Source organism: Coptis chinensis, chromosome 6 (assembly GCF_015680905.1).
Source record: "Coptis chinensis isolate HL-2020 chromosome 6, ASM1568090v1, whole genome shotgun sequence".
NCBI lineage: Eukaryota > Viridiplantae > Streptophyta > Magnoliopsida > Ranunculales > Ranunculaceae > Coptis > Coptis chinensis.
This window is the reverse complement of record NC_141461.1, coordinates 8,108,217-8,134,583: the sequence shown is the minus strand read 5'-3', so window position 1 is coordinate 8,134,583 and position 26,367 is coordinate 8,108,217. Positions and strand designations below refer to the sequence as shown.

At 38.4% G+C, this 26,367-nt stretch overlaps 3 protein-coding genes and 1 pseudogene across 3 annotated transcripts in view; all 4 read left to right on the top strand.

The window, feature by feature from the left end:
* LOC147491236 (serine/threonine-protein kinase ATR-like) overlaps window positions 1-8,640 on the top strand; it is a 75,914-nt gene extending 67,274 nt beyond the window's left edge. Inside the window, 7 exon segments of the mRNA XM_086564573.1 lie at window positions 403-2,412; window positions 2,414-3,764; window positions 3,864-4,433; window positions 6,796-7,129; window positions 7,132-7,391; window positions 7,498-7,692; window positions 8,109-8,640. Of these exon segments, the coding sequence (XP_086420699.1) occupies window positions 403-2,412; window positions 2,414-3,764; window positions 3,864-4,433; window positions 6,796-7,129; window positions 7,132-7,391; window positions 7,498-7,692; window positions 8,109-8,276 (4,888 nt within the window). The 3' untranslated portion in view covers window positions 8,277-8,640.
* A 542-nt stretch (window positions 8,641-9,182) lies between these two features.
* Window positions 9,183-10,691, top strand: LOC147491235 (ornithine decarboxylase pseudogene; annotated as a pseudogene).
* Window positions 10,692-22,440: 11,749 nt separating this feature from the next.
* On the top strand, window positions 22,441-23,144 carry LOC147491234 (uncharacterized). The gene is made up of 2 exons (XM_086569023.1): window positions 22,441-22,516; window positions 22,605-23,144. Exons 1-2 carry the CDS (start codon window positions 22,499-22,501, stop codon window positions 23,007-23,009), a joined length of 423 nt encoding a protein of 140 aa, XP_086425149.1. The 5' UTR covers window positions 22,441-22,498; the 3' UTR covers window positions 23,010-23,144.
* A 675-nt stretch (window positions 23,145-23,819) lies between these two features.
* Window positions 23,820-25,982, top strand: LOC147491233 (protein HIGH CHLOROPHYLL FLUORESCENCE PHENOTYPE 244, chloroplastic-like). The gene is made up of 6 exons (XM_086569022.1): window positions 23,820-24,071; window positions 24,177-24,275; window positions 24,643-24,837; window positions 25,220-25,312; window positions 25,414-25,509; window positions 25,686-25,982. Exons 1-6 carry the CDS (start codon window positions 23,835-23,837, stop codon window positions 25,965-25,967), a joined length of 1,002 nt encoding a protein of 333 aa, XP_086425148.1. The 5' UTR covers window positions 23,820-23,834; the 3' UTR covers window positions 25,968-25,982.
* Window positions 25,983-26,367: the final 385 nt, after the last annotated feature.

Genomic DNA, 26,367 nt, shown 5'->3' with positions numbered 1-26,367 from the left:
GCGACTACTTGGCGATTAATCACCGATCTAATAGCCCAGAATTTGGGAAAATCTTTTTCTATTTCTTACTCCCCCTCTTCTTCTTTTTCCCCCTTAAATAATTGTTATTAATTTTTGTTTGAAAGAATCTGCTAAAAGGTTATATCTGGAAATGGTTGTCAATGAGGAGTAAAGAACTTATACAAGGTTTTCAGTAATACCATACTTGGTGTATGTCTTGTGTATTCCCTTTGATTTTTGTTACTCTGTGGACCAATTACCAACAAGTTCGATTTCTTTGCACATAACTTATACAAGTCGTCCTCAAAAGTTTTATACTGAAGTTCTCTAATGATAGAAGTCATCATGCTGTTGCACTTCTGAATTAACTACTATCCATCTTTTTTATATTATGTATGGCAGGTTAAAAAGAGTTCCTCAAATGATACAAGAAGTTGCGAAAAAGTTGACGGACTGCAATGATCTTCCAGGTTTTCTGAGAAATCATTTTTTTGGTCTTCTAAACAGTATTGATCGGAAAATGCTTCACGCTGAGGATCTCATGTTACAGAAACAAGCTTTGAAACGTATAATGATGCTGATTGAAATGATGGGTTCTCACCTTGCCACCTATGTGCCAAAAATCATGGTTCTTCTCATGCATTCAATTAAAAAAGAAACCCTCCAAATTGAAGCGCTGTCGGTCTTGCATTTTTTCATCAAGCAGTTAGTGAAGGTATCACCTTCAAGCACTAAACATGTGATCTCTCAAGTATTTGCAGCTCTCATCCCTTTCTTGGAGAGATATAAAGAAAACTCTTCTATTCATTTGAACAAAGTTGTAGAGATACTGGAAGAACTTGTAGTTAAGAATCTGTCCCTCTTAAAGCTGAACATCAGGGAGCTCCCTCTTTTACCAAGCATTCCTGTCTTACATAGAGTAAATGATGTTATACAAAAAGTGAGGGGATCAATGACTCTAAGAGATCAACTGCGAGATGTTGATGATGGTCTGAACCATGAGAGCTTGAATGTGAGGTATATGGTGGCCTGTGAGTTGAGCAAACTGCTGAATGTAAGGCGGGAAGATGTTACAACCCTTATCCTTGGGGAAGGGGCTTCAGATTTGGATATTTTGAGCTCCTTGATAACATCCTTGCTTAGAGGATGCTCTGAAGAATCAAGAACTGCAGTAGGCCAGCGGTTGAAATTGGTATGTGCAGATTGCCTTGGAGCACTTGGAGCTGTGGACCCTGCAAAAGTTAAAGGAGTCCCTTGCCAACGTTTTAAAATTGAATGCTCCGATGATGATCTCATCTTTGAGTTGATCCACAAGCATTTGGCAAGGGCTTTTCGAGCTGCACCTGATACCATTATCCAAGATTCCGCAGCATTAGCTATACAGGAGCTTCTAAAAATTGCTGAGTGTCAAGCATCACTAGATGAATCTGTTACAGCTTCATCATCTCAGTCATGGAAGGGAAAGGAAGCGGTGAAAAATCTTTCATCTGGGAGTGGAAATGTTGATGATAACAGCAAGATTAATAGAAGAGGCCAGAGATTGTGGGATCGTTTTTCGAATTATGTTAAAGAGATAATTGCTCCATGCCTTACGTCGAGATTTCAACTCCCAAATGTGGCTGATTCCACATCTTTAGGACCCATTTATCGGCCTTCGATGTCGCTTAGAAGATGGATATACTTTTGGATTAGAAAGCTGACCATACACGCAACTGGTTCTCGTGCAAGTATTTTCATTGCGTGTCGGGGTATAGTACGCCATGATATGCAAACAGCAACATATTTGCTACCTTATCTAGTTCTTAATGCTGTTTGCCACAGTACAGCAGAGGCACGCCATGGCATAACTGAGGAAATCCTATGTGTCCTCAATGCAGCTGCATCGGAGAACAGTGCAGCAACAGTTCCAGGAATTATCGGGGGGCATAGTGAAGTCTGCATCCAAGCGGTTTTTACTCTTCTTGATAATCTCGGGCAATGGGTAGATGATGTCAAGCAAGAAGTTGCTCTTTCCAAATCTCTACAGTCTGCTGTGTCTAAGCACCAGCTATCTAAAGCAAAAGGTCAAACTATGGATCTTCTGACTGGTCCTGATCAGCTTCTCTTGCAGTGTAGTAATGTTTCTGAGCTATTGTCTGCGATTCCAAAGGTTACTCTTGCCAGGGCCTCCTTCCGATGTCAGGCTTTTGCACGGTCTTTATTGTACTTTGAGTCTCATGTGCTGGCTAAATCTGGATCCTTCAATCCAGCAGCTGAGAAAAGTGGCATCTTTGATAATGAAGATGTTTCTTTTCTGATGGAGTTATATAGTGGCTTGGATGAACCTGATGGTCTCTCCGGCTTGGCGCATCTTAGGAGATCATCAAGCTTGCATGACCAGCTCCTAATTAACAAGAAAGCGGGCAACTGGGCAAGTCCAAACTTCATGTGAGAAGGCATTGCAGATGGAGCCCAATTAGGTCCAGAGGCATTCAGATCTCCTCAACTGTTTATTAAACATGTCTCATCTTCAGGCCATGGTTACTCATGTAGATGGGTTAATCTCAAGAGTTCCTCAGTACAAGAAAAGTTGGTGCATGCAAGGGGTGCAAGCTGCTTGGAGGCTTGGGCGGTGGGACCTGATGGATGAATACCTTGCTGGTGCTGATGAAGAAGGTCCAGTCTGTAGCAGCTCTGAGAGTACTGCTTCCTTTGACATGGACGTGGCTAAGATTCTCCAGGCAATGATGAAGAAAGACCAGTTATCAGTTGCCGAGATAATTGCACATTCCAAACAAGCTTTGCTCGCTCCTTTGGCTGCTGCCGGTATGGATTCTTACATGCGTGCTTATCCCCTAGTTGTAAAGCTCCATATGTTACGCGAACTGGAGGACTTTCATAATATTCTTGTGAATGATTCTTTCTTAGAAAAGTCATTCCATCTTGACGATTCAAACTTTCTGAAGGTAGTACAAGACTGGGATAATAGACTTAGATTTACCCAGCCGTCTCTCTGGCCAAGGGAGCCACTTTTGGCTTTCCGGAGACTGGTCTTTGGTGCCAGTGGTCTTGGTGTTCATGTAGGAAGTTGCTGGCTTCAATATGCAAAGCTCTGTCGATCTGCTGGTCAGTTTGAGATTGCTAATCGAGCGATTTTAGAAGCCCAGTCATCTGGTGCAACGAACTTTCACTTGGAGAAAGCTAAGCTTCTTTGGAGTACGAGACGTACTGATGGAGCTCTTGCAGAACTGCAGCAATCACTTCTGAACATGCCTGTTGATGTTGTAGGCTCTGCTGCAATTTCGTCACTTACAAGTCGTTCACTTGTGCCCCTGAATCCGCCGTTCGCTTGTGCTACCCAACTTTCAAATGAAAACAAGGATGTTGCTAAAACCCTCCTCCTCTATTCAAGATGGATTCATTACACTGGCCAGAAGCAAAAAGAGGATGTGCTAGGTCTTTATTCAAGAGTGAGGGACCTGCTGCCCATGTGGGAGAAAGCATACTTCTATATGGCCAAGTACTGTGATGATCTGCTTGTTGATGCCCGGAAGAGGCAGGATGAGAACCTTGGACCAGGGTCTAGGTTAACAACCACTAATGCTGTGGAAAAGGCGTGGTGGTCTTATCTTTCTGATGCTCTACTATATTACTCTAAAGGGCTTCAAAGGGGCCACAAAAATCTCTTTCAGGCACTTCCAAGGTTGTTAACTCTATGGTTTGATTTTGGGAGTGTATATAATAGAATGAGGTCAACATCAGAACTAAGAAATCACCATAAGAAGGTAGAGATTTCAGTGCCTGAGCAAGTTCTGTTTTCATTTGGTTCAAGTTCTTTTGACACCTTGATGTTATATCTGTCAAAATTTAAAATAATTTTGCAGGTCATGAGCATCATGAGAGACTGCCTGAAGGATTTGCCTAAATATCAGTGGCTAACAGCTCTACCTCAGTTGGTTTCTAGAATTTGTCATCAGAATGAAGAAACTGTCCGGCTTGTCAAACTCATCATCACTTCTGTTCTTCAAGAATTTCCTCAGCAAGCTCTTTGGATTATGGCAGCAGTTTCAAAGTCGACAATTCCTGCAAGACGTGAGGCAGCTTCTGAGATCATACAAGCTGCACGTAAAAGATTTGCTCATGGGAGTGAGGGAAGTAATTTGTTTGTGCAGTTTCCGTGCTTGATCGAGCATCTCATCAAGCTTTGCTTCCATCCGGGCCAGCCAAAGGCAAGGACAATTAACATTGCAACTGAGTTTAGTGCCTTGAAAAGGATTATGCCTCTTGGAATAATAATGCCTATCCAACAAGCTCTTACTGTTTCTTTACCGAGTTTTGATGCAAATATGACCGATCCACTCAGATCTGATATCTTCTCAGCCACAGACATTGCTACTATATCAGGAATAAAAGATGAAGCTGAAATTCTTTCATCACTTCAGCGACCCAAGAAAGTAAGATGTTGCTGCCACTAATGATTTGTGTTTTAGTTGCTTTAAATTTTTATTCCTAACTTCCTTCCTAAATGTGATATGGAGAATCGTTACGTGCAAACAGTAACAATTGCTTTGAATGTGACTAATAAAAATATAAAGAATGTAGAACAGAAAATACACTGCTATTTGTTATGTTTGTGCTATCTAGTACTGCTCATCCGTCCTGCTCCTGGTGGTGTACAGATACCACCAAGGCACCAACCCTTGTTTCTTGTAAAAGTAGATAGCATAACCTAGTAGTGCTGAACAATTGTATTTCTGTAGCATTCCTCATGCCAGTCCCGATACTAAAAAAATTCAGTTACTTTCCAACGAATTCAGTTCCACCCTTGTGCAGATCTCTTTTACAATTGAAACCTGGATTTTCTTCTGTGTTGACAGCTCTGTAAATCATTGTCATCCTACAAGAAATATGTATGATTTATTTATTTATTTTGTAATGTAGTGCGTGTTAAACAAACCATAAGTATATTTAAATCTTAAGAGGTGCAAAGCCTTTCACTTTTTCTTCTCCTTCTATTTCTCCATCTCCTTCTCTGCTTGTTATGTTTGAGGTGTTTCGTAGTTTGTTTCCAATTTACTGGCTTTATCCTCTGTTCTCAATATTCTCCAAAAGTGGCATGCTAGAGCTTTTTTGTCTAGGGGTACTTTCTTGAATGCTCTCATTTGCTGCATATTAGAAGCTTAAGGGGCAAATGGAAAATTTTCCTTGATAAAGAATGGTAATTGGCATTCCTCTAATGGTCAGAACTGCATAATGAATGCAGGGGCCTTTTGTTACATGAGTTCGCATGGACTCTTTCTTGGAATTCTTGTGTCTGGAAGAGTATGCGACACTTTTTCACTTTGTGCTACCTCATTAGTTTGTTTTCCTCTATTTCTTTTATTACATAATCTAGTACTCTGTGCACAGTCGATGATCGTGATAATTCACACTTGTATGCTATGCACATTTCCTAAAAAAAAGTGGAATCCGTGTGAGAGAAAAAAACAATCTTTTATTATATGTATGGCCCACATAAAAAAGAAAAAAGAAAAAAGAAAATGGGGTCGAACAGACAGGAAGAAACGGCTTCCCGACTGGCTCCCTCGCACCTCATTATATAGTAGACGATATGACCGTGATATATACAAATGCATGTATGAATTTATGTATTTAAACTAAATAATATAATTTTATTTAGATGGGTTCATTACATAGTACGCAAAAAAAAGAAGAAAAATATTTAATTTTCAATTCTAATGTGTACTTGGTAGGTGTAATATCAAGAATTGGGTGGGGGTAAAATTGGAAAACGAAAAATTGTCTATGCCTATAGTAATTTATGCACTTGAGTAATGAGATTTTAGGAACCAAAATTTATAATTACGGTTCCCTTAAATTTAATTCACTTTATCAAGTATATTGTGTATTGAGGCCGAGTCTAATGGTATTCACTCTGCATCTCTAAAATGGATTCAGAATTACTTTAAGGATAGAGAGTACGTTTTTTACACTGAATGGTTTGGACATCCTACGCCACTTCAACTGACATAGTTTGAAACCGTCATACTTTATTATCCCACTTCAATGGTTTGGTGGGGACACATGCAATTCCACTCTAGTTCAACCGGCGCCAAATGACATCTAAGTTTTTTTATGTGATTTTTTTTCAATTTACTCCATTTCAACTGGTGCAGAACGCACTCTCCATTCCTCAATATTACAGAGAGTAAAATGAGGATAAAGAGTAAAAACCACCGCTTTGCTCTCCACTTTTGAAGGATAGAGAGCCATTGGACTCGGCCTGAGTAGTGTAATACAAGGAAGAAAATGAGACAAACGTGGAAAATGGAAAAAGGCTTTTTCTTTTTATTGTTTTTTGGTTTGTCTACACGTGTCGTGTAAAAGTCAACAAAGTGGCCTAATGATGGCGAATTATGAGGCCCACGTGTATAAAGAAAAGCATATTATACTTGAATGACATACATACCCTTATATAAAAATCTACTAATTCATTTTATAGTGTTTTTGTATTGTAATATCAATAGTTGGGTGGGGGTAAAACGGGAAAATGAAATGTCCGTGGAGTCGAAAAGTTCCGTTGGTGGGACGTTTTTACCCTCCACCTATGCAAGATATTACAAAATGTTCATAAAATAACAACCGTAATAATTAGAAGGGCTTAGGGGCAAAATGGGAAAATGCTACTGTAGAGTGGCCTTCTCTCTTTATAGTATTTGAATATGTCATTATTTGTTAATCCCTATGTTCTTTAAAATGATTGTCTAAACTTACTTCCCCTTAACTGCAGTTTCTATTATTCTCATGGTCTTTTAGGTTATTTTTATTGGTAATGATGGTGTTGAACATCCGTTCCTGTGCAAACCAAAAGATGATCTGAGGAAAGATGCACGCATGATGGAATTCATGGCTATGGTTAATCGTCTTTTGTCAAAGTATCCTGAAAGCCGTCGTAGAAAGCTCTACATTCGCACCTTTGCTGTAATCCCACTTACAGAGGATTGCGGTATGGTAGAGTGGGTCCCACACACCCGTGGACTCCGACATATACTCCAAGGCATCTATATAACTCATGGAAAGTTTGATAGACAGAAAACAAACCCTCTGATTAAGAGGATATATGACCAATGTCAGGGTGGCAAGATGCCAGAATGTTCCCTCCAGTCTTTCACAATTGGTTCGTGACCATGTTTTCCGAGCCAGCAGCTTGGTTCAGGGCTCGAATTGCTTATGCACACACAACCGCTGTTTGGTCCATGGTTGGGCATATTGTGGGTCTTGGTGACAGGCATGGTGAGAATATCCTCTTTGATTCCACCACTGGTGATTGTGTTCATGTCGATTTCAGTTGCTTATTTGATAGAGGCCTGCAATTGGAGAAACCAGAGCTGGTGCCTTTCAGACTAACCCAGGTATGTACTATATAGTGAAGATGAAACCGAATACAACAACGTATCTGATTCTTCTGTGCATCTTGAAAAAATGCGTGCTCATAAGTAATGCTTGTTGGATTAACAGAACATGATTGATGGCCTGGGAATTACTGGATATGAGGGAATTTTCTTAAGGGTCTGTGAGATCACACTCTCAGTGCTTAGGACACACAGGGAGACGTTAATGAGCGTCCTTGAAACTTTCATCCATGATCCTCTTGTAGAATGGACGAAGTCTCACAAGTCCAGTGGAGTAGAAGTTGATAAACCCCACGCACAGGTTTGAAGTACTCTGTGGTTTTTCAATCTAATCGTAATACTACTTTTAGTGTAAATTCAAGCATTTTGTTAGTATCCGGCCAATAATACTTAGGAGTCAATTTCAGCTTATCCATCAGGTGAACTTTTCGCAAGTTGCCACATAAATGAGCGAGTTGCTTAGTTTCGATTTACTTTAGCATGTTGGCCATATTTTAACCTAAGTCACATTGAGGCAGATACACGTGTCGGTGTCTGACACGGCGACCAATATGAAGTGGGACATGGGGACACAACTAATTAAAAAGAAATATATTACTATACTTTAGTTACACAACTATTTATTTGGCTAAAGACCTTATAAAGTGCCTCACAAATAAATAACTATGAAAGTGCCATATATTACTAGTAACTGTAACTGATGTTTGTAAATTGCAGAGGGCCATCGGCAACATAGAAGCACGGCTTCAAGGAATTGTGGTTGGTGTTGGAGCCGCTCCGTCGTTGCCTCTAGCTGTTGAAGGCCAGGCGCGTCGCTTGATTGCTGAAGCAGTATCACATGAAAACCTTGGCAAAATGTATATATGGTGGATGCCTTGGTTCTAGGGGATGCTCCTGTGCTTCCTGTAAGGGATTGGTGTGCTATAATCTGTTCTTGTCCTATGTGATTGAGATGGCATGTTGTGATTTTGGAATCATTTATTGGGATTTTCTCAGCGGCCTTGAGGTGGATATAGTTGCTGCTTTCAAAAATTTAAAACTGAAGATACCTCAAGGTTGATTGCATCCTAGCTTGAAGACCACTGATGATCTTTTCTTAACACAACAAGGATCACAGGACTTTATGACTACTTCTAGGCTCCATTACGTCGGTGACAGATTTGTGCTATATTCATTAGGGTATTGTACAGTATATATAAACATCTTCTCAATTGAACATCTTATCAAATTCCTGATTCTTTTTGCTTTCTTTTCGTTCTTATTTCAATTTTAAGTTTGTTAATATTGCATTTTTTTTTCTTTGATACTCTCATTTTGGACTGTTTTGCTTGTCTCCCTGTTGGTGTGTCAACTCGTGGAACAAACTTGGTAAAATGAAAGGATTGAAAGCCACCTCTAGGTCAGCTATATGACTGAATATCAGCAGCCAATAGAATGATCCTAGTTCGTTGAGAAAATTTGACGACTGATTGCGCTTAAAAATTCGTAATGTCCTAATTAGCTCATCTAGACATGTCTGATAGTTCCACTGCAGTGAGACATTAGGAAAGATGTAAACAAAGACACGTCTTTCAGTGAGACATTAGGAAAGATGTAAACAAAGACACGTCTTTCAGTGAGATATTAGGAAAGTTGTAAACAAAGGACACGTCTTTCAGTTAGACATTTTTAGGGAAGTTGTAAACAAGGACGCAGATGGTATTTTATAAAAAAGGGTTAAAGGGGTAAGGGACCTCTATAAAAACCCTGGTTACTAATAAAAATAAAATAAAATAAAATAAAATAGGAAGAGCCACCGAAGAGAGGAGTGGTCTTCTTTTCTACCCGCTTTATTAAATTCTGATACTGTAGCTTTGGTCTCTTGTCATGGGCTCTGAACAACCTCAAGACATGGACACTCCGAGAGCCTCCAGATTGTATTAAAGGCTCATGAAGGGAAAAAGAAGTTGATCAGCGTAGCAAAAGGGTGGATGATTGGTTTTATTCAGTCCATTATTTCAGAGAACCAAGAGGTAAGCGATCCTTTCTATGTACTTGACTTGGGTGTGGTTTGTAGTCTTATGGATCAATGGAGCAGTAACCTACCAACTGTTCGACCATTTTACGCCGTTAAATGCAATCCCGAGCCCACGTTTCTTGCAGCATTAGCGGCACTGGGTGTGTGCTTTGACTGCGCTAGCAAGGCTGAGATTGAGGCTGTTTTGGCCCTTGGCATAAATACTGACCAGATTGTGTTTGCAAATCCATGCAAAGCTGAGGCACATATTAAGTATGCAGCCACTGTAGGGGTCAATCTAACCACATTTGATTCTCAATGTGAAATTGAGAAGATTAAAAAATGGCACCCTAAATGTGCATTGTTGTTACGTATTAAGGCTGGAGATGATGCGGATGCTAGATGTCCACTAGGACTTAAGTATGGTGCGTTGCCCGAAGAGGTCACTCTACTTCTCCAAGCTGCTCATGCTGCTGGACTCCCTGTTACTGGGGTGTCGTTTCACGTGGGCAGCGCGACAACATTCTCCCAGGCATACCGTAGTGCCATTGTAGCAGCAAAGTCGGTTTTTGATACGGCAGAGCAACTAGGTATGCCTAAATTGCGTACCCTCAATATTGGTGGAGGATTTGTTGCTGGACCACAATTTGAGAATGCTGCCATCACAATCACAGATGCTCTACAATCCTATTTTGGAAATGAACCCGGTTTAGAAATAATCTCTGAGCCGGGTCGGTTCTTCGCTGAAACATCGTTTACACTGGTGATCTGCATTATTGGAAAGCGTGTGCGCGGTGAACTGAGAGAATACTGGGTCAATGATGGTATATACGGGTCTCTGAATTGTATACTGTTTGATCATGCAACTGTGACTGCAACACCGCTTGCGTGCAAATCAGATTCTACTAACCCGACTTGTGATGGGCCAAAAACGTATCAGTCGACTGTGTTTGGACCAACTTGTGATGCTCTTGACACAATTCTCACTGATTACAAACTGCCGGAGCTTGAGGTAAACGATTGGCTTGTTTTTCCAAATGTGGGTGCTTATACAGCCTGTGCTGGATCCAAGTTTAATGGGTTTGATACCTCTGCCATACCCACTTATGTGGCTTATTCAGACCCAAAGTAAACCAAGCATTGGTGATTTGGTGGTGAATGTATCTGATGAGTTGGGCTTGCCTTCCCATCTTTAGCTGTGGACTAGAAATTGCGATTTTTTATGTGGAACTCTATTGCAATCCACATGATGGATTAATAAATGTCCTGTCATATTGTTTCTATGCGTACCTCGTGTTCTTTTATTTTCCTCAAGTTTTTCAAATGACTAATTATTGGACAGATCATGTGACATTTCCGGTTATTAGCCGGCCGGACTAACTTCCAGGAATATATCTCGAGACTACATGAAAAAAGTTACAGATTGTCAAAAATACCAAAATCTTGCTGAATAAATAACTTATTACAACTTGATTGAAAAAAAATAACTTGACACTGAATTTGTCTCTTAAAACAAAAAAAAAATAATATTTAAAACAAAAATAACTAAATTAAGATTTGACTGGACGCCAGATCATGCCAAGACTCTAAGAACGCACTCCACGTGCTGTATCGTGCTCACCTGTAAAAAAATAATAAATAGGGGAATAAATTATTGCGCCCAACAAGTACACTACAAATTGCACAATAATCCTAACAAAAAAATTAATTGTTACACTTATATACGTGTTAATATAACATGTGATAACATGAAGCTAGTAAACAAAACAAAATGAATACTAAATCTACTCGTAACAAGAACACATAATTGTAATGATCAATTATAAGATTCTCTTTTACTTGACATGGTTTTGGAAAAATTACCCACTGCCCCTAACTGTCCTCATAAAAGATCCTGTAGAGCACATCAAATCATGCTATCAACTGGTTGAGTAATATGTCTCTACTTAACCAATTATTCTTATTAGTTTTACGTTACCCAACATTGCAAACATATGACAAACATACTACGAAAAATACAAGTTCAACTATACTGATATTTCAATACTATTTAACGAAATTTCATATTAGGTGACTCACACATATTGAAACAATATACTCAAATTAAAAGGGTAACAATTATACTTGTCTCTTTCAAATAACTTTTTTGAGCCCTTCGGGCAATGTAAACCTTCGAGCAATGTAAGTCTTCCGGCTAGGGTCCTTCAATATAAACGGTGTGGGTTTGCCTTAACCCTCTAGATATTTCAAAAAAAAAAAAAAAAAATTATACTTGTCTAAACATAGGAAAAATCATAGATTTGGGCTACCCCGAGGATATCCCTATAGGGATGAGTGTGCTGATACCGTTGGATCCGAGATCCAACGGTCCGAAAATCAAAAACAAAAAGGAAAAGAGATAATGTGAATTTGTTTTTGATTTTCGGACCATTGGATCCGAGATCCAACGGTCTCGGATGTCGTCCCTATGAGGATATCCTCGGGGTAGACGAACTCAAAATCATATACCCAACTCTTGTCTTTATATTTAGATCAATTACTATTAAATCAAGGTCAACATAATAAAATTCAATAAACAATATGCATGACATGAATATAGGATGAGTAGGTACATAAAGTGAAACCAAACATCATCACTAGACATGAAAGTAGTATAAACAACCCGGCATAGGCTTAAATGCTTTCAAACAATAAGGACAAATAGTTGCCTCTGACTAAAGTACTAAACAAGGACTAACTTACCATTCATTTTATTTAGGCTATGTTTGTTTAGTGCCAAATGGGGGTGGCAAACTGTATTTTCCCAGAAGTACTATTTACCAGTGTTTGTGTGCATTTAAAGGCACTGACAAACACTAGACATGAAATTTTCCTACTAGAAGTGGGAAAATAGAATTCACCTCCTCCCTAAACTCTTTTGCCAGTCGAAATTTTCCCATTAAGGCAAGAAAAATTTGCCACCATCGCATCATCTCTCGCCCTCATTCACAGTCGCTCTCAACTCTCTCAAGCTCGCTCTCAATCAAGAGGTAATCGCTCTTCTCTCCTCTCTCTCTCTCTCTCTCTCTCTTCATCTGTTGTCCTCTTTCGGTCGCTCTCTATTTCTCCCTCATAGTTATTTTTTTTTTATTTATTTATTTTCAATTTACATATAACTGATTTTGGAGGATTTGTTGGAGATCGACACTTGAGGTACGCATTATTAAGTAGAAATGGTGGGTTGGTTGTGTTTGGTTGACTTATTCAATTTGATTTTTGAAATTCTTCATGAGTTATTGTGTTTCGTTCATTAGTAATGGTTAGTTTTCTTGTTTTCTTGTTTTCATGTTCCATGTTGTTTGTTTAACTTGTATGACATTGGGTATATTCATTTTTCTCGATTTTCTATGAGGCTGTGTTTAGCTTTCTTTGATTAGTAATGTTGCATTTTGCACTTTGTTTCAAAAGAAATGGTGAAGTTGGTTGTGTGTTTGGTTTACTAATTTAAGATATTTTTGATTCTTGTGTTGAACAAAAAAATTAGGTATTAAGCTAACAAAAATAGGATAACTAACAAATTAAAACACTAGTTATAGAATGTAAATTTTTACCAGTAAACTATTTCTTATTTCCAATATAACTCAACTTTTGAGGTGTTCTAAGCTAGTTTGGGTGTTGAACAATTGGAATGAAACTGTTTATGATTTATAATTTTGAGTGGTTTCAATGCAAACTGTTTTGAGGTTCTAGGAATCATATGATTTATTATTGTTGAACAATATTTAAATTGTTTATCTCTATTTTATTATTTTAAGAACTTTGATATATGATTTTGGATATGTGGATATTTGACACACAATTAATAATTTGTATACCTTATTATTTTTTTATTTGTTGAGGGTATTGTAGAATGATGACCGAATGTGAGCGTAGGTTAGTGGCATTTCTACTTATAATTATGGGTGCCCATATGATAATGACATGGTGGTATAGGAGAAGGTATATGGGGAGGTATAGGCCTAGGCGTAGGGCTCCACCATCTCTCACTAGAGCTCCTCGTACGAATTGTGATAAAGTGCGGAGAATTGTATTATGTAGGATGTATACAACTACTGACCGATTCTGCCATGAGCAGTTGAGGGGTCAGTGTTTTGTCGATTGTGCACTTGTTTGCATGGTCATGGCCTAGCTGATAGCAGACATGTTACGGTGGAAGAGCAGTGGCCCTATTTCTCAACAGAGTTGGGCATGACATGCGTAATCGGAATGAAACATTTCAATTCTTCCATTCGAGACAAACAGTACATCGCTATTTCCATGTTGTGTTGGCTGCATTCCTTCGTTTATTCAGAGAGTTAGTAAGAAATGCTACCGCTGAGAACTCTCCTCACGAGTGTTCCAACACACATCATTGGCATTGCTATTTCAAGGTGAGTCAACTTTTGGGAAATTGGTTAGGATGATTTTGGGTTTAGGGTTTTACAAAGTTTGGTAGTTTAATCAATCTTAATCAAGTTTTTTATGTTAGGATGCGGTGGGTGGGTGCGGTTAATGGTATACACTTTCAAATCAATTTACTATTGGTGCAACAGGCTAGGTATCGTAACAAGAAAGGTCAAGTCACCCAAAATGTGTTGGCAGCTTGCACATTTGACATGAGATTCACATACGTGCTTGCAGGGGTGGGAGGGATCCTGCCACGATGGAAGGTTGTTGAGGAGTGCCGTGTCTTGTCTAGGGCATAAGCGTACTCTTCCAAATGGTAAGTATTATCTTGCGGATGTTGGGTTCGCTTTAGTGCCAGGGTTTCTCACACCTTATTGTGGTGTGCGGTATCATCTTAGAGAGATAGCTAAAGTTCAACCTGAAAATCATAAAGAACAATATAACTTTCGCCATTCGTCCTTGCATAATGTTGTTTAAAGGGGCAATCGGTATCTTGAAGAAGCGATTTGCTTATTCAAGGCATACAACTTTCCACGACCCTACGACACACACAAAGGTAATCTTTGCATGTTGTGCATTACACAATTCTTGCGAAAAGAATATCCTAGCAGTACTTTGAGTGATGAGGAGCTCAGTGATGAAGAGGAAGAGGCTGACAACTCTCTTAATGCTCCAAATATGAATATTGATATGCACCTAACTACTGGGTGGACTAATTTTAGGGATGAGTTGTCAATTGCAATGTGGGTAGATAACGATGTGGAGTAATCGTTGCTATGATTGTGTAATAGACATTATGATTTTAGTAGGGTGTTTTTGTAATAGACATTATGATTTTATTATGGTGTTCTTGTTTTGTTGGATAATGGTTTAACTACTTATAATATTTTATTGTCTCGGCCTTTTTCTATAGTTATGTAGTTTTATTGATATGTAATATTGCTTATTGGTTATGTTTTTGAGTGATGAGGAGCTCAGTGATGAAGAGGAAGAGGCTGACAACTCTCTTAATGCTCACTACACCATAATAGCTTTTTTGTGACAGGGGCTTTTCCCAATTTGTGACACCAAATAGGCGTCAGAAAATTTGTGACGTCAAAGTGCCGTCAGTATTGTTGTTTGGCGTCACAATAAATCTAAAAATTCGTTTTACTTTATTTATGAAATTTGTTGAAAACTTAGTGACGGCAAGGAGGCATCACTGTAATAAAAATACAGATCACGGTTTGGCGGTGTAATGAAGGAAGAGGCGTCAAAATCCAATCTTTGCGATTTCTTCTCAACACATAAGAGAAACCCCATCCCACTTTTCTCAATCTTCTTCTCCACTTTTTCTCAATGAATTCAATTCCACTCCGTTTTCCGTTCATCTTCTCCAAGTTTTGATGAAAATGAACTAGAAGAGGTAGTTTGTTCATCTCAAAATCTTCATCTTATGACAAAGGTACCATCTTTCCGATCTTTTAAGGTCAGTTTCTATAAAGATTAGTTTTTTTTTTTCGCGATTTGGGTTTTTGGGTTTGCAATTCTTGATTTCGTTTTCTAGGGTTTATAATTTTCTTGGTGAATGAGTTAACATGCCGCTATTTTACACGATTTCCCTTCCAGCAAGGTTTGACATGATCTAATAATGGAATTCTTGTTTATGCATCAAAACAGTAGTTCTACTATAGTTGGATTCCAGCACACAATTGGAGGATCTTCCACTAGAAGAGACAAGTGAGTGAGCTAAGGGGAAACAACAACAACAACAAAAGGTAATTCTTAGGGCATTAGATTAGCAACAGATTTTTTTTTTTAAATGATGGGTCCTAGAGGCACCTTATTCATTATTTATGTTACCCCTAGTTGTAGGTGTTTAAGTTTACGTTGCTTTTATTATCGATGACTTAGATTGCCTTAACAGTTAATTAGTAAAGCTATCTGAGTGAGTTCTCGAGTGCGGATTTTTTTTCTCTGTTTCCTCGTTCTGTATTTTTCATATGTTCTAATCACGCTTTTATATTTGATACCCAAGAACCTGAAATTAGTTTATGGGGGCTAATCACGAGCATGTCGAGAGTTATGCACGTGTCTAATCTATGTGTTGTTGGTAGTACTGAATTGTGGTCTACCTTTATAATGAAATTGTAAATTGTGCTTCAAAGTTGTGTCTAATCTTATGCCTTTGTAGATTGTACTTGAGATCGTGTTCACGGAAGTTTTACTGGTGCATCATAAGAATTTGTTCCTGTAACTTCTGAACTTTCTCATTTTTAATATACTTGAGGGTGTCTTCTTGCACATGATCCATAGTCGATGATATTCATTAGCTCATACTCATAAATTTGGAGTTTTGAGCCATCATGAACAAAGGTGTTGCTTGAGGGATCATACCATGTCTATGATTATTGTGCTTGAAAGCATTCTCAAGGAGATAAGTTTTCTGTATATTTTCACTACACCATAACTGCATTTTTGTGACAGAGGCTTTTGAGGTTTTGTGATCCCAAAATGGCGTCAGAAAATTTGTGATGGCAATTAGGCGTCAGTATTCGGTCGGTTTTTAGCGTCACAATAAATCAAAAGGTTATTTAATTTTTTTAAGAAAATTCTAGAAAAAATTAGTGATGGCATATAGGCGTGAAAGGTATAAATATTTTAGCTAATAAAAAATTGAAATCAGCGCACGTGTTCTGCACAGGCGTCAAACTCGAAAGACATCGGGTTTCTTCTCGATCTCAACTCTCTGAAAGAGTGAAACCCTCCACCCAATTCGCATCAGATTTAGAAACGAGAATTGAGAACCCCACTCTCTCTCTGCCATTCATAATTCATAATTTGTGCCTGAATTGTTTAATATTTATATCTATTTAGGACATTGGGGTTTTGTTTGGCTTTTGTTAATTGTTTTTTTTTCTGTGTGACGCATAGTGGTGGACTGGTGGTGCTGGTCCTATAATCTTGAGTACCCTATGTTTGAAACACTAAAATATGTGTTTGTTCTAAAAATGTTCAAGTATAATGAATCCCAAGCTTTAGTGTTCCAACATTTTTGTATCCATTTTCAGTCATGGTAGCTTGAATTCAAACATTCTGGCTTCCTAACTTAGGTTGGTCTAAGTTCTGATCTAAATGTTTTACGAAAGCAGGTCTTAAATTTTCTTACTGACAGTATAGTGTTATTTTACTTTGTGAATACTTTGACGTTTGACATAGTTTGATTATGAATGTGCTTTGAACTTTGAAGTCATTGTCTCCCGATTTCTATTAGTAGAATAGTGATTTATGTTGGTAGAATAGTTGCTCGATCAAAAAAATTGTCAAGTCTTTCTATTGAAAATCTTTCAAGACCCGACAAGTAATTGAGCTTGGTAGTAATAGTGTTAAGTCATCTATGATTGCTTCAAATTAACTAACTAACTCGAGTTATCTTTCTTTTTTCTTTCTTATCTTTGTATCTACATAATGGTAGAATGTCACGGCCGATTCGAAAAGAGTGGATTCATGAACCAAACCGAGTGAGCACCGCCTATAGGGAAGGGGTAGCTAGTTTTATTGATTTGGCAAAAAAATATGAAGGGTTGACAACATGTCCTTGTCCTTGTGTAACATGTCGGAATGGGAAAAGATTGGTGTTTTGACTAAGTCCGAAGGCATATAATTCAAAATGGTTTTGATCTAACGTTATACTATATGGTCCTTACATGGTGAAAAACAATCAAGTATCCCGTGGTAGACATAGTTGAAGATGAAAACATTGAAGATAGAGGGCTTGGGTTAGAGAATCTTGTTGATGCTTGTTATGGCGCATATGAAGGTGTAAGGGGTGATGTGTATGGAGGGGCTCTTGATCAAATTTCTGATTTTGAACAACCGTTTGTTCCCGAACCAGATTTGGGTAAAAAGTATCTTTGAATACAAAAGTAAAGCCGAAGAAAAATTATACCCTTCATGTGAGGGTCCCTGTGACAACTCTATCTGCAGTTGTAGAACTTCATGACTTGAAGAAACAAGTATGGTTGGTCCGAAATAGTGTGAGTGCACTCTTGTCTATGCTAAGAACTTGGTTGCCAAAAGAAAATACTTTACCGAAAAGTGGGCCAAGAATGAAGAAAATGTTGATGCACCTAGGGATGAAAGCAAAGCGCGATCGATGCATGTGAGAATAATTGCATCTTGTATTATGGGACAAAGAAAGATTTGACGATATGTCCTCATTGCGTAATCATCTAGATATAAAGTGGAGGGTAAAAAGGGAAGGAATCCAAAGTGCCTAAAAAGTATTGAGACATTTTCCTTTAGGTCCACGACTCCAACGATTGTATACGATACCATCATTAGCACGGGAAATGACATGGCATGCTCGAGCAACACCTTCATGGGATTATATGCGACATCCTGTTGATTCAGTCCAATGGACAAAATTTAAAGAGAAATGGCCGAATTTCGCCATCGAGGGCTTAATGTTTGGCTTTGTTTGTAACTGATGGCTTCAATCCTCGTGGCATTCAATCAACTGGCTACAGTTGTTGGCCTATCATATTAGTGCCATACAATCTCCCACCTTCATTGTGCATGAAATCCGACTTTCAGATGATGTCTTTGTTAATACCTGGACCGAAGGGCCGACTACTTAACATTGATGTTTTCCTTGAACCACTATTTGATGAGTTGGATCAGCGGGAGAGAAGGAGTCCCCGCGCTTGACATGCACAAGAGGGAACACTTTACTCTCGAGAGCTATGTTGATGTGGGGATACACGATTTTCCGGCTCTAGGAAACTTATCCGGGTTGTGTGACACATGGTTATAAAGCATGTCCTATTTGTGGTGATAACACTCCCTCGGAGCGTTTACCTTGTAGTAAGAAGATTGTGTACACAAACTACCGTTTGTTTCTTGATCCAGATCACCCATTTAGGTATAGTAAACACTTCAAATATTGTTTTTTTTAGATAATCAAGTTAGGTATAATAAGCAGTTCTAACACTTTCTATCTTTAGGTATAGTAAGCACTTCAATGGGGAGCAAGAGCTTAACCTTCCTCCATCACGTCTTAAAGGAACAGATGTTGATAAATTGTTGAACCGCGTTAAATATGTACCTGGTAAGATCCAAAAAGGTTCCAAACGGTCAAGAGTTGATGGGAGTGTAAATGTTGTTGATAGAGATGATGATGATGATAGTGATGATGATGACGATGACGACGACGATGATAGTGTTGAAGTTACAAAAGGTTTTATAGGAGATCCATTTTGTTTAAGCTATTATATTGGCCAAATCATAAAGTTCGACATTGTGTTGATGTGATGCACGATGAGAAGAATGTTTCGAAAGCATATATTGTATCCGATCCTAGACCTGAAAAAACAAAGGATACAAATGGTCGCTAGAGAGGATTTGAAGATGAAGGGCATCCGCAGTAGTTTGTGGATGCAAGAGGACTTAAATACCGGTAGGCAGAAAAAACCAAAGGCCTCCTATGTCTTAGATGCAGATGAGAAAAAACATTTTTTCCAAATTTTGAAAGACTTGAAACTTCCTTCGGGCTTTTCATCTAACCTGAGCAACATTGTCGGTTCCAACCCACCTTCTTTGCTCATGATGAAGTCTCATGACCATCATGTTATAATGCAATATGTGCTGCCTGTGTTGCTTCAACATGCTTTTCCAAAAAACCGCGACTTGCGTAAGAGCCTTTCAACAGATCGGCTTTTATTCTTTAGAATCTTGTGTTCGGAAGGTTTTATGTCGTAAGGATATGGAAGGTGCCAAAATCATGATTGTAGAAGCATTTGTGTGTTCGGAGAAGCATCTTCCACCATCTTTTTGATATTAGTATCCATCTTATGCATCTACCCGATGAAGCGTTGATTTGTGGACTGTGTGGCCTAGGTGGATGTATCCTTTTGAGCGATAAGTCAACAATGTCATATATTTTAGTTCAATTTCTTTTATAAAGATAGGCATTAACAACACACTTATACTTATTGCATTTCTCAATACTAATGTAGGCTGATGAAAGAGTGTAAAAATATACCTAGCAATAAACGATATGTTGAAGGGTCAATTGTAGAGTCCTATATAGTTTCTGAATCCGTCCGATATGCCATGGAGTACATGCCACGTGGAGGAAATAAAAAATTGACTCGTAAGCGCTACCTTGACGAAAATGGTGAGATCATTGATGAAGGGCCTTTGCTCGACTTCAAAGTTGTGATGCTAGAAACGGCACAATGGATACAAATACGGAGATGGCTTATTTTTCGATTACAAGTTGAAAGACTTGATGAATTCTACAAGTGGGTTGTTCATTCTGGCTTTGAATTTGACTAGTTTTGGTAATTTATGAATAATCATGTATATATGGACTTCCATGAATGAATTGCAGTGAGTATCGTAACTTGCAGCCCACTACTCGTGGTAGAGGAAGAGGAATAGCAAAGTCAGAAGTGGAGATTCAGACAGAATTCATTGTTTGGTTATACAATAAGGTATTTTTTACGTTACATTTCTAGTAGCTAGGGTGAGCCTTTTAGTTTTGTTTGTATTTTGTTAATTTTCTTTTTCTTTGTTGTGTAGTTGTTGAAGGCTAAAGATACATAAAGGCTTAATTTGTGGCAGTTTGTTAAAGGGCCAATGCACAAGGCTAAATCATATAAGAAGTATCGCATTAATGGATTTGTCTTTTCTACCAAGTCTCATGATGATATTGTTGTCACTCAAAACAGTGGTGTTTGTATGAAGGCTATTACGCCATTTATGGCAAGTAGGAAAGACAAAAATCCGGTCGACTTCGTAAACCATGTGGTATGGGGTTATCAAGCAAATTTTGGAGTTGGACTACACAACTTTCCATGAAGTGGTCTTTTATTGCGATTGGGTGAGGGTTGAGGACAAAACTAATGGTTGTAAACTTTGTCCCGATTCTAATTTGGTGATGGTCAACTTTAATAGGCTCAAGAGTGTCCATCATCAACATGATGAGCCGGTCATTCTTGCTTAGCTTCGAGGCTAGTCAAGTGTTCTATTCAAATGATTTGAAAAATCTTGATTGGTGGGTGGTCATACATCCTCCTCCTCGATTGAGTAGTAACGTAGATGATCTAGAAGCGCCAACTGAAGTCCAGTCTATTTTTGATGACCAGCCTAATTTGCTACCCCTGATGGAGAAAGTTCGCAAATGATAGTAGTTGTAATATGCACTTTATTTTTTGTTGTTGGTAATGTACACTTCACAACCTCTATTTTTCTATTATTATTTTTTTCGTTTTGGTTGATTAATTATATGTTGTGCCAATATCTCTTATTATGTAACAAGTTTGTGCTATATTAGTTTTTGATGAACTTACTTTATTTTCTTCAATTATTAGGTTGTTTTTAATATAATGGCTTCAAGTTCACAACGCCGGGTGGCGTCGGCCGTCTCCTTCAGTTCACAACACCCACAACACCGCATAATGCCCCAGCTTGTCTCCTTCAGGGCTCACAACACCGCATAATGCCTCGGTCGTCTCCTTCAGGGTTCACATCAACCTAATGTGTCCCAACCATCCGAATTGGGAGACAATACTTTGCGATCTAGTAATGGTAAGCTGCCAATCATAAGCGCGCCGACGGTAGGATCACGAGGAGTTTATAGTGCCAAATGGAGCAAAGAGAGTCGGCTATTGGATACGAGCTATTGTCCCAATTTCTTATGCAAGTTGGGATAAAGTAGATGGTTCTTTCAAAGATGAAGTTTGGTTAAAGTTAATGGTAACTATTTATTTTATTTTATTTTATTATTATTTTTGTTTCCATCACCATATTAGTCATAGCATATATATAAATGTATATATGTGATTTGTAGGAGGAGTTCCAACTCAATGTGAACCCAACAATGGGGGCTCGGAAAAATATAGAGAAATGGTTTGCTCCTAAGTTTCGATATTGGAAATATGCTTTGCGAGGTAAAATATTGAAGAATTGTGAATCTGAGCAAGAAGCTATTTCATCATGTCCAACGGGGTTTGATCCAATTCATTGGGAAGCATTTGCAATCCATGAGAACAGACAAGAAGTAAGGGATATGTGCGCTAAGAATGCTGAGAATAGAAGTATGAACTTAATTGGCCATACTTGTGGCAGGAAACCTTATGGAAGAATATTGGAGGAACTTGTATGTATCATTATCACTCATCGTGATCTCTTCCTTTCATTTGCTATGTTACTACTTAATAACTTTCTATGTATACTTGTTTATGTAGGATGAAGCTTAATCCGGAGAAGAAGCATAGACGCACGACGGATAGTTGGAAATATGGTCATAAACATCGAGATGGGACTGTTTTTGGAGCGTGCCCAAGAATACTATGTGAGTTTGTAAAAAATTTATCTTAATTAAGTCTTGCAGTCCATACTCAAGTATATGCCCCAAAAATTTCAGGATCGAAGTTACAAGTGTTGAAGAACGGATGGTCAAGAAGCAAGTGAACATGGGGGTGAAGTGGTTTACGACATCACATGTGATCCATTGGCTCAAGTTTTTGGGAAGGATAAAGGAGTCAGATTGTGGATTGAGCTCTTGCATGTCCAACAAACAATTGCAAACGTTTGCTATCTTGAGGAGCTAGTTGAACAGAGAGCACAAGTAAATCGGCTCGAGGATGAATTAGCCGAGGTGAAGTCTACAGTGGGAAACCTCTTGGCTAGCCAAACGAGAATGGAGACTATGATGGCGGTAAGTTATGACTTGTGTGCTATTTCTTGTTTTCCCATAATTGTAACTTCTTTTTATTTATGTAATTGTTGTTGTTCACTGTGTATAGGGTATTCTTGAACATGTGAAACTTAATGGATCGGCAAATGGCCAACCATCTACACCTACAACTGAAGTTGATTCTACTTCTGTCCCTGTCCCTCGTACTCAGCAAGTTCCAAATTTGATTAATCGAAATGGATCTTTGAACCCTCCTTCTAGGACTTCTTACCCGAATGTGAAGATATTGGGGAGGAAAGGTGAACACGTGGCTAATGGGTATGTTAAGACTGACGGCCAAAAATGTCATTTTAGAGATATTATGGGAGATGAAAAGGTTGTCTATATTACCAATGTCTTGGTTGGTGATGCTCCTGTGTATGATGGTCCCCAGGATGATATTTTGTATCTACGAGATATAGCTGCTGGAGGCTTCTTGATTTGGGCTGGAGGCAGGCTGCAATATGAAGATTAATTTCGTTTGTTTTTGTTCTGTTTTAATTTGGAACTCAAGTACGAGGGACAGACAGTTTATCTATTGTTAGTTTGCGTCTTATATGGACCTTTTGTTCATGGATATGTTTAGTAGTGAATGGACTCTTTTTGTTTATATATGTGTGTATGCTCCTTGCCATAATACTCTGCATTAGGTGGGGAATTGTCAGTACTTCAATCTGATTGGGGAAGTCAGGTTTAATTGTTCAATACCAATCAATGCATGGATGATCTGCCTTTTGAATTCATGAATAATGTATGTAATGTTTTGTTAAGTCATAATACATTTTGTGAAATGTAGGTTGTCAACAGGAAGAGTCATGGCTATGGGCTTGCAGCTGATATACGGAGTCTTGGCTGCACTGTCTTGGAGATGTTAACTCGTCAAGTTCCTTACTCTCATTTGGAATCTGTAAGTATTCTCTCTGCCAAATTCCGTCTTAAATACTTTTTTTCTGATTGAATTAATTGAGAAGTTATTTGCTTGTCATTGATTGTAGCATTAATGTAAACCGATATTTAAGTAGTGGTAGATGATATCTTTTAGCATTTAAGTGACATTCAGTATGAGCTGTATTATTGGTTGGTGACTTCTGATAGTATCGGTGGTTATATAATTTATTCAAAGTGAAAGAAGCTACCAAGGTAACATTTTTTTTCCTCCCAATGTTCAAAATCTAGAGCTTCGATGGTTTCTCTTTGGTGTAGTTAGTCGGTGCTGGACATGAAAATCATTCGCAGAAAACTCTTAATTGGTCCAATTTAAAGTGTCCACCTTTACTACCATTGAATTATCTCAAAGTATATGTTTTGTTTCTCAGGCAAATCTTCAGTAACAATAAAATGCAGTGCTGCTGCAACAAATTTGGCCCCAGGAACCCCGGTTAGGCCAACAAGTATACTAGTGGTTGGTGCTACTGGAACACTGGGCCGACAGATTGTGAGGCGGGATTTAGATGAAGGCTATGAGGTTAGGTGTCTTGTTAGGCCTCGCCCAGCTCCTGCTGATTTTCTTCGTGATTGGGGTGCCACTGTTGTCAATGTAAGTTCCACAATTAAGTTACTCTGCAAATTTCTTATGGGACAAGTTATCTTAGTTTGAAGTTGATGCTGAGATTTGGACCAAATTCTAATGATACTTAAACAGGCAGACTTAAGCAAACCAGAGAGCATTCCTGCAACTCTGATTGGTGTCCATACAGTGATTGATTGTGCAACTGGACATCCGGAAGAGCCTATAAAAAAGGTAATCATTTTTGGAACTTGTATCTTATTCTATTGTAGAACATAAATTAGCTGAGAAGCGTTTGATAGAAGGGAGCAGTATTTCAATTTGGAGCTTCAGTTTCTCTCGTATTGCATGCAGAAATGATTGAAATGGCTCGACACTGTTAAGTTGGAAAAAGGACATGTCTATTCTCAAAAGTATCGTTGTATATTTGACTTCGTCAGCTTGTCCCGCTCGGAGAGTATCTGCTCTCGCTATATACATCTCTCTGTTTGTCAAGCTTTGCTATTCTGACATCCCTGTGCATTTTAGTGTAGAGTTTCGTGATTTTATTTTGGTCACATGATGGAGAGACGGAGATTCTTATTTTCTTATGTCTATGTAGGTAGACTGGGAAGGAAAAGTTGCTCTAATACAATGTGCAAAGGCAATGGGAATTCAAAAGTATGTATTCTATTCTATCCACAACTGCGACAAGCATCCAGAAGTACCACTAATGGAAATCAAGTATTGCACTGAGAAGTTTATACAGGATTCTGGTCTGAACTACATCATAATTCGACTATGCGGCTTTATGCAGGTACCATCTATGCAGTAAACTCTTGACATGCTCTTTTATGATCTTATTGCTTGAACTGGAATATATCATCTTCAAATGCTTCACTTGGGTTTTATTTCCTGGATTGTCACCATCACCTTTAGTTACGGTCCTCAAAACAGATATTCTTTTCCAAAAAGTTAGTTGTAGATTGTTCTGCCGTGTGTGGGTGTTTACAGACAAAAAGTGGACTTCCGTAGGCCTTACGTAGTTATTAAGCCTGTCTATTCACGACTTTTGAAAAGAGCTCTATAAAATCATGGATCTGTGTGTAGTCCTTCAAGTGATCTTTGAAATAGTAAACTGAAAATATATTTTCACAGAACATGATGCAACTACTAATGTGTGTTGTGGGTTCCTATAGGGACTGATTGGACAGTATGCGGTACCAATACTAGAAGAAAAATCTGTGTGGGGAACAGATGCACCAACACGAATTGCTTACATGGATACCCAGGTTAACGGATGTCCTCTTGGTTGCATTAAGTTTAGTTAGTTTTTTTGAAGGAGATCATAATGTTCTCAATGTTATATAAATGTGCTTCTTGTCCATCTCAGGATATAGCTCGATTAACTTTGATTGCTTTACGCAATGAAAAGATTGCTAAGACTCTTTTAACATTTGCGGGGCCTCGGGCGTGGACCACCCAGGAGGTAAAATAAAGTATTGTGATAGTTTTTTTCATGTATGCTGAGATTTATGTTTTTGCTCTGGATAGATTCTGCTCCTTAAAATGGCATCTGTTTCAAGCGTTTGAGACATTTGATTGTAGCTTGTTAGGGAAGGTGGGAAGCTTCTCCGTATTAACATTTTTATTTCTTGGTGGTAGGTGATAACTTTATGTGAGAGGCTTGCTGGGCAAGATGCAAATGTAACAACAGTCCCTGTTTCGGTCTTGAAATTCACCCGCCAGGTGACTCGATTATTTGAATGGACAAATGATGCTGCCGATAGGTTGGCATTTTCAGAGGTGAAAATTGTCCCACTTTCACCTAATATTTTATTTACTATGCAAGTACCGTCTTACAAAATTGCAGTTCCAAGGTTAGAACATCCGCATAATTGGTGTTTAGGCTGCTATTATTTGTTTATGCTACATTTAATAAAATAAATCATATCAAGTTAGAACTTCCGTACGAGTTGTTTTTTATATGAAGTTCCCATATATGCCAACATACCATACTATTTATGCATAATTTCGTTAACATTGATACAGGTTGTGATCAAAAGGTTTTTTTTTAGCACAAATTGAGATTCTTTTAATAGCTTTACCTTTGTCTATTATAATACCCTATTGAAACCCATTGATTGATCAAACCTATGTAGGCAATCAGTATAGATATCAATACTTTTTTCCTGATCCATTTTGCAAATAGTCTTTATGTTGGGAGGTCCCTCACCATGTGAAGATATGAGTACTGTTGGGATCACTATAGAGGCGAACGCCCAATAATATGCCTTGTGAGAAGGTATGTAATAATTAATTTATTTCAGCTTATGTCATTCTTTTG

Excerpts from the sequence above, each read along its gene's own strand:
- LOC147491233 (XM_086569022.1), top strand. The coding sequence starts at position 23,835 with ATGTTTTGTTTCTCAGGCAAATCTTCAGTAACAATAAAATGCAGTGCT. Across the intron at positions 24,838-25,219 it reads GACTATGCGGCTTTATGCAG|GGACTGATTGGACAGTATGC; the intron begins GTACCATCTATG and ends GGGTTCCTATAG. Across the intron at positions 25,510-25,685 it reads GGGCGTGGACCACCCAGGAG|GTGATAACTTTATGTGAGAG; the intron begins GTAAAATAAAGT and ends TCTTGGTGGTAG.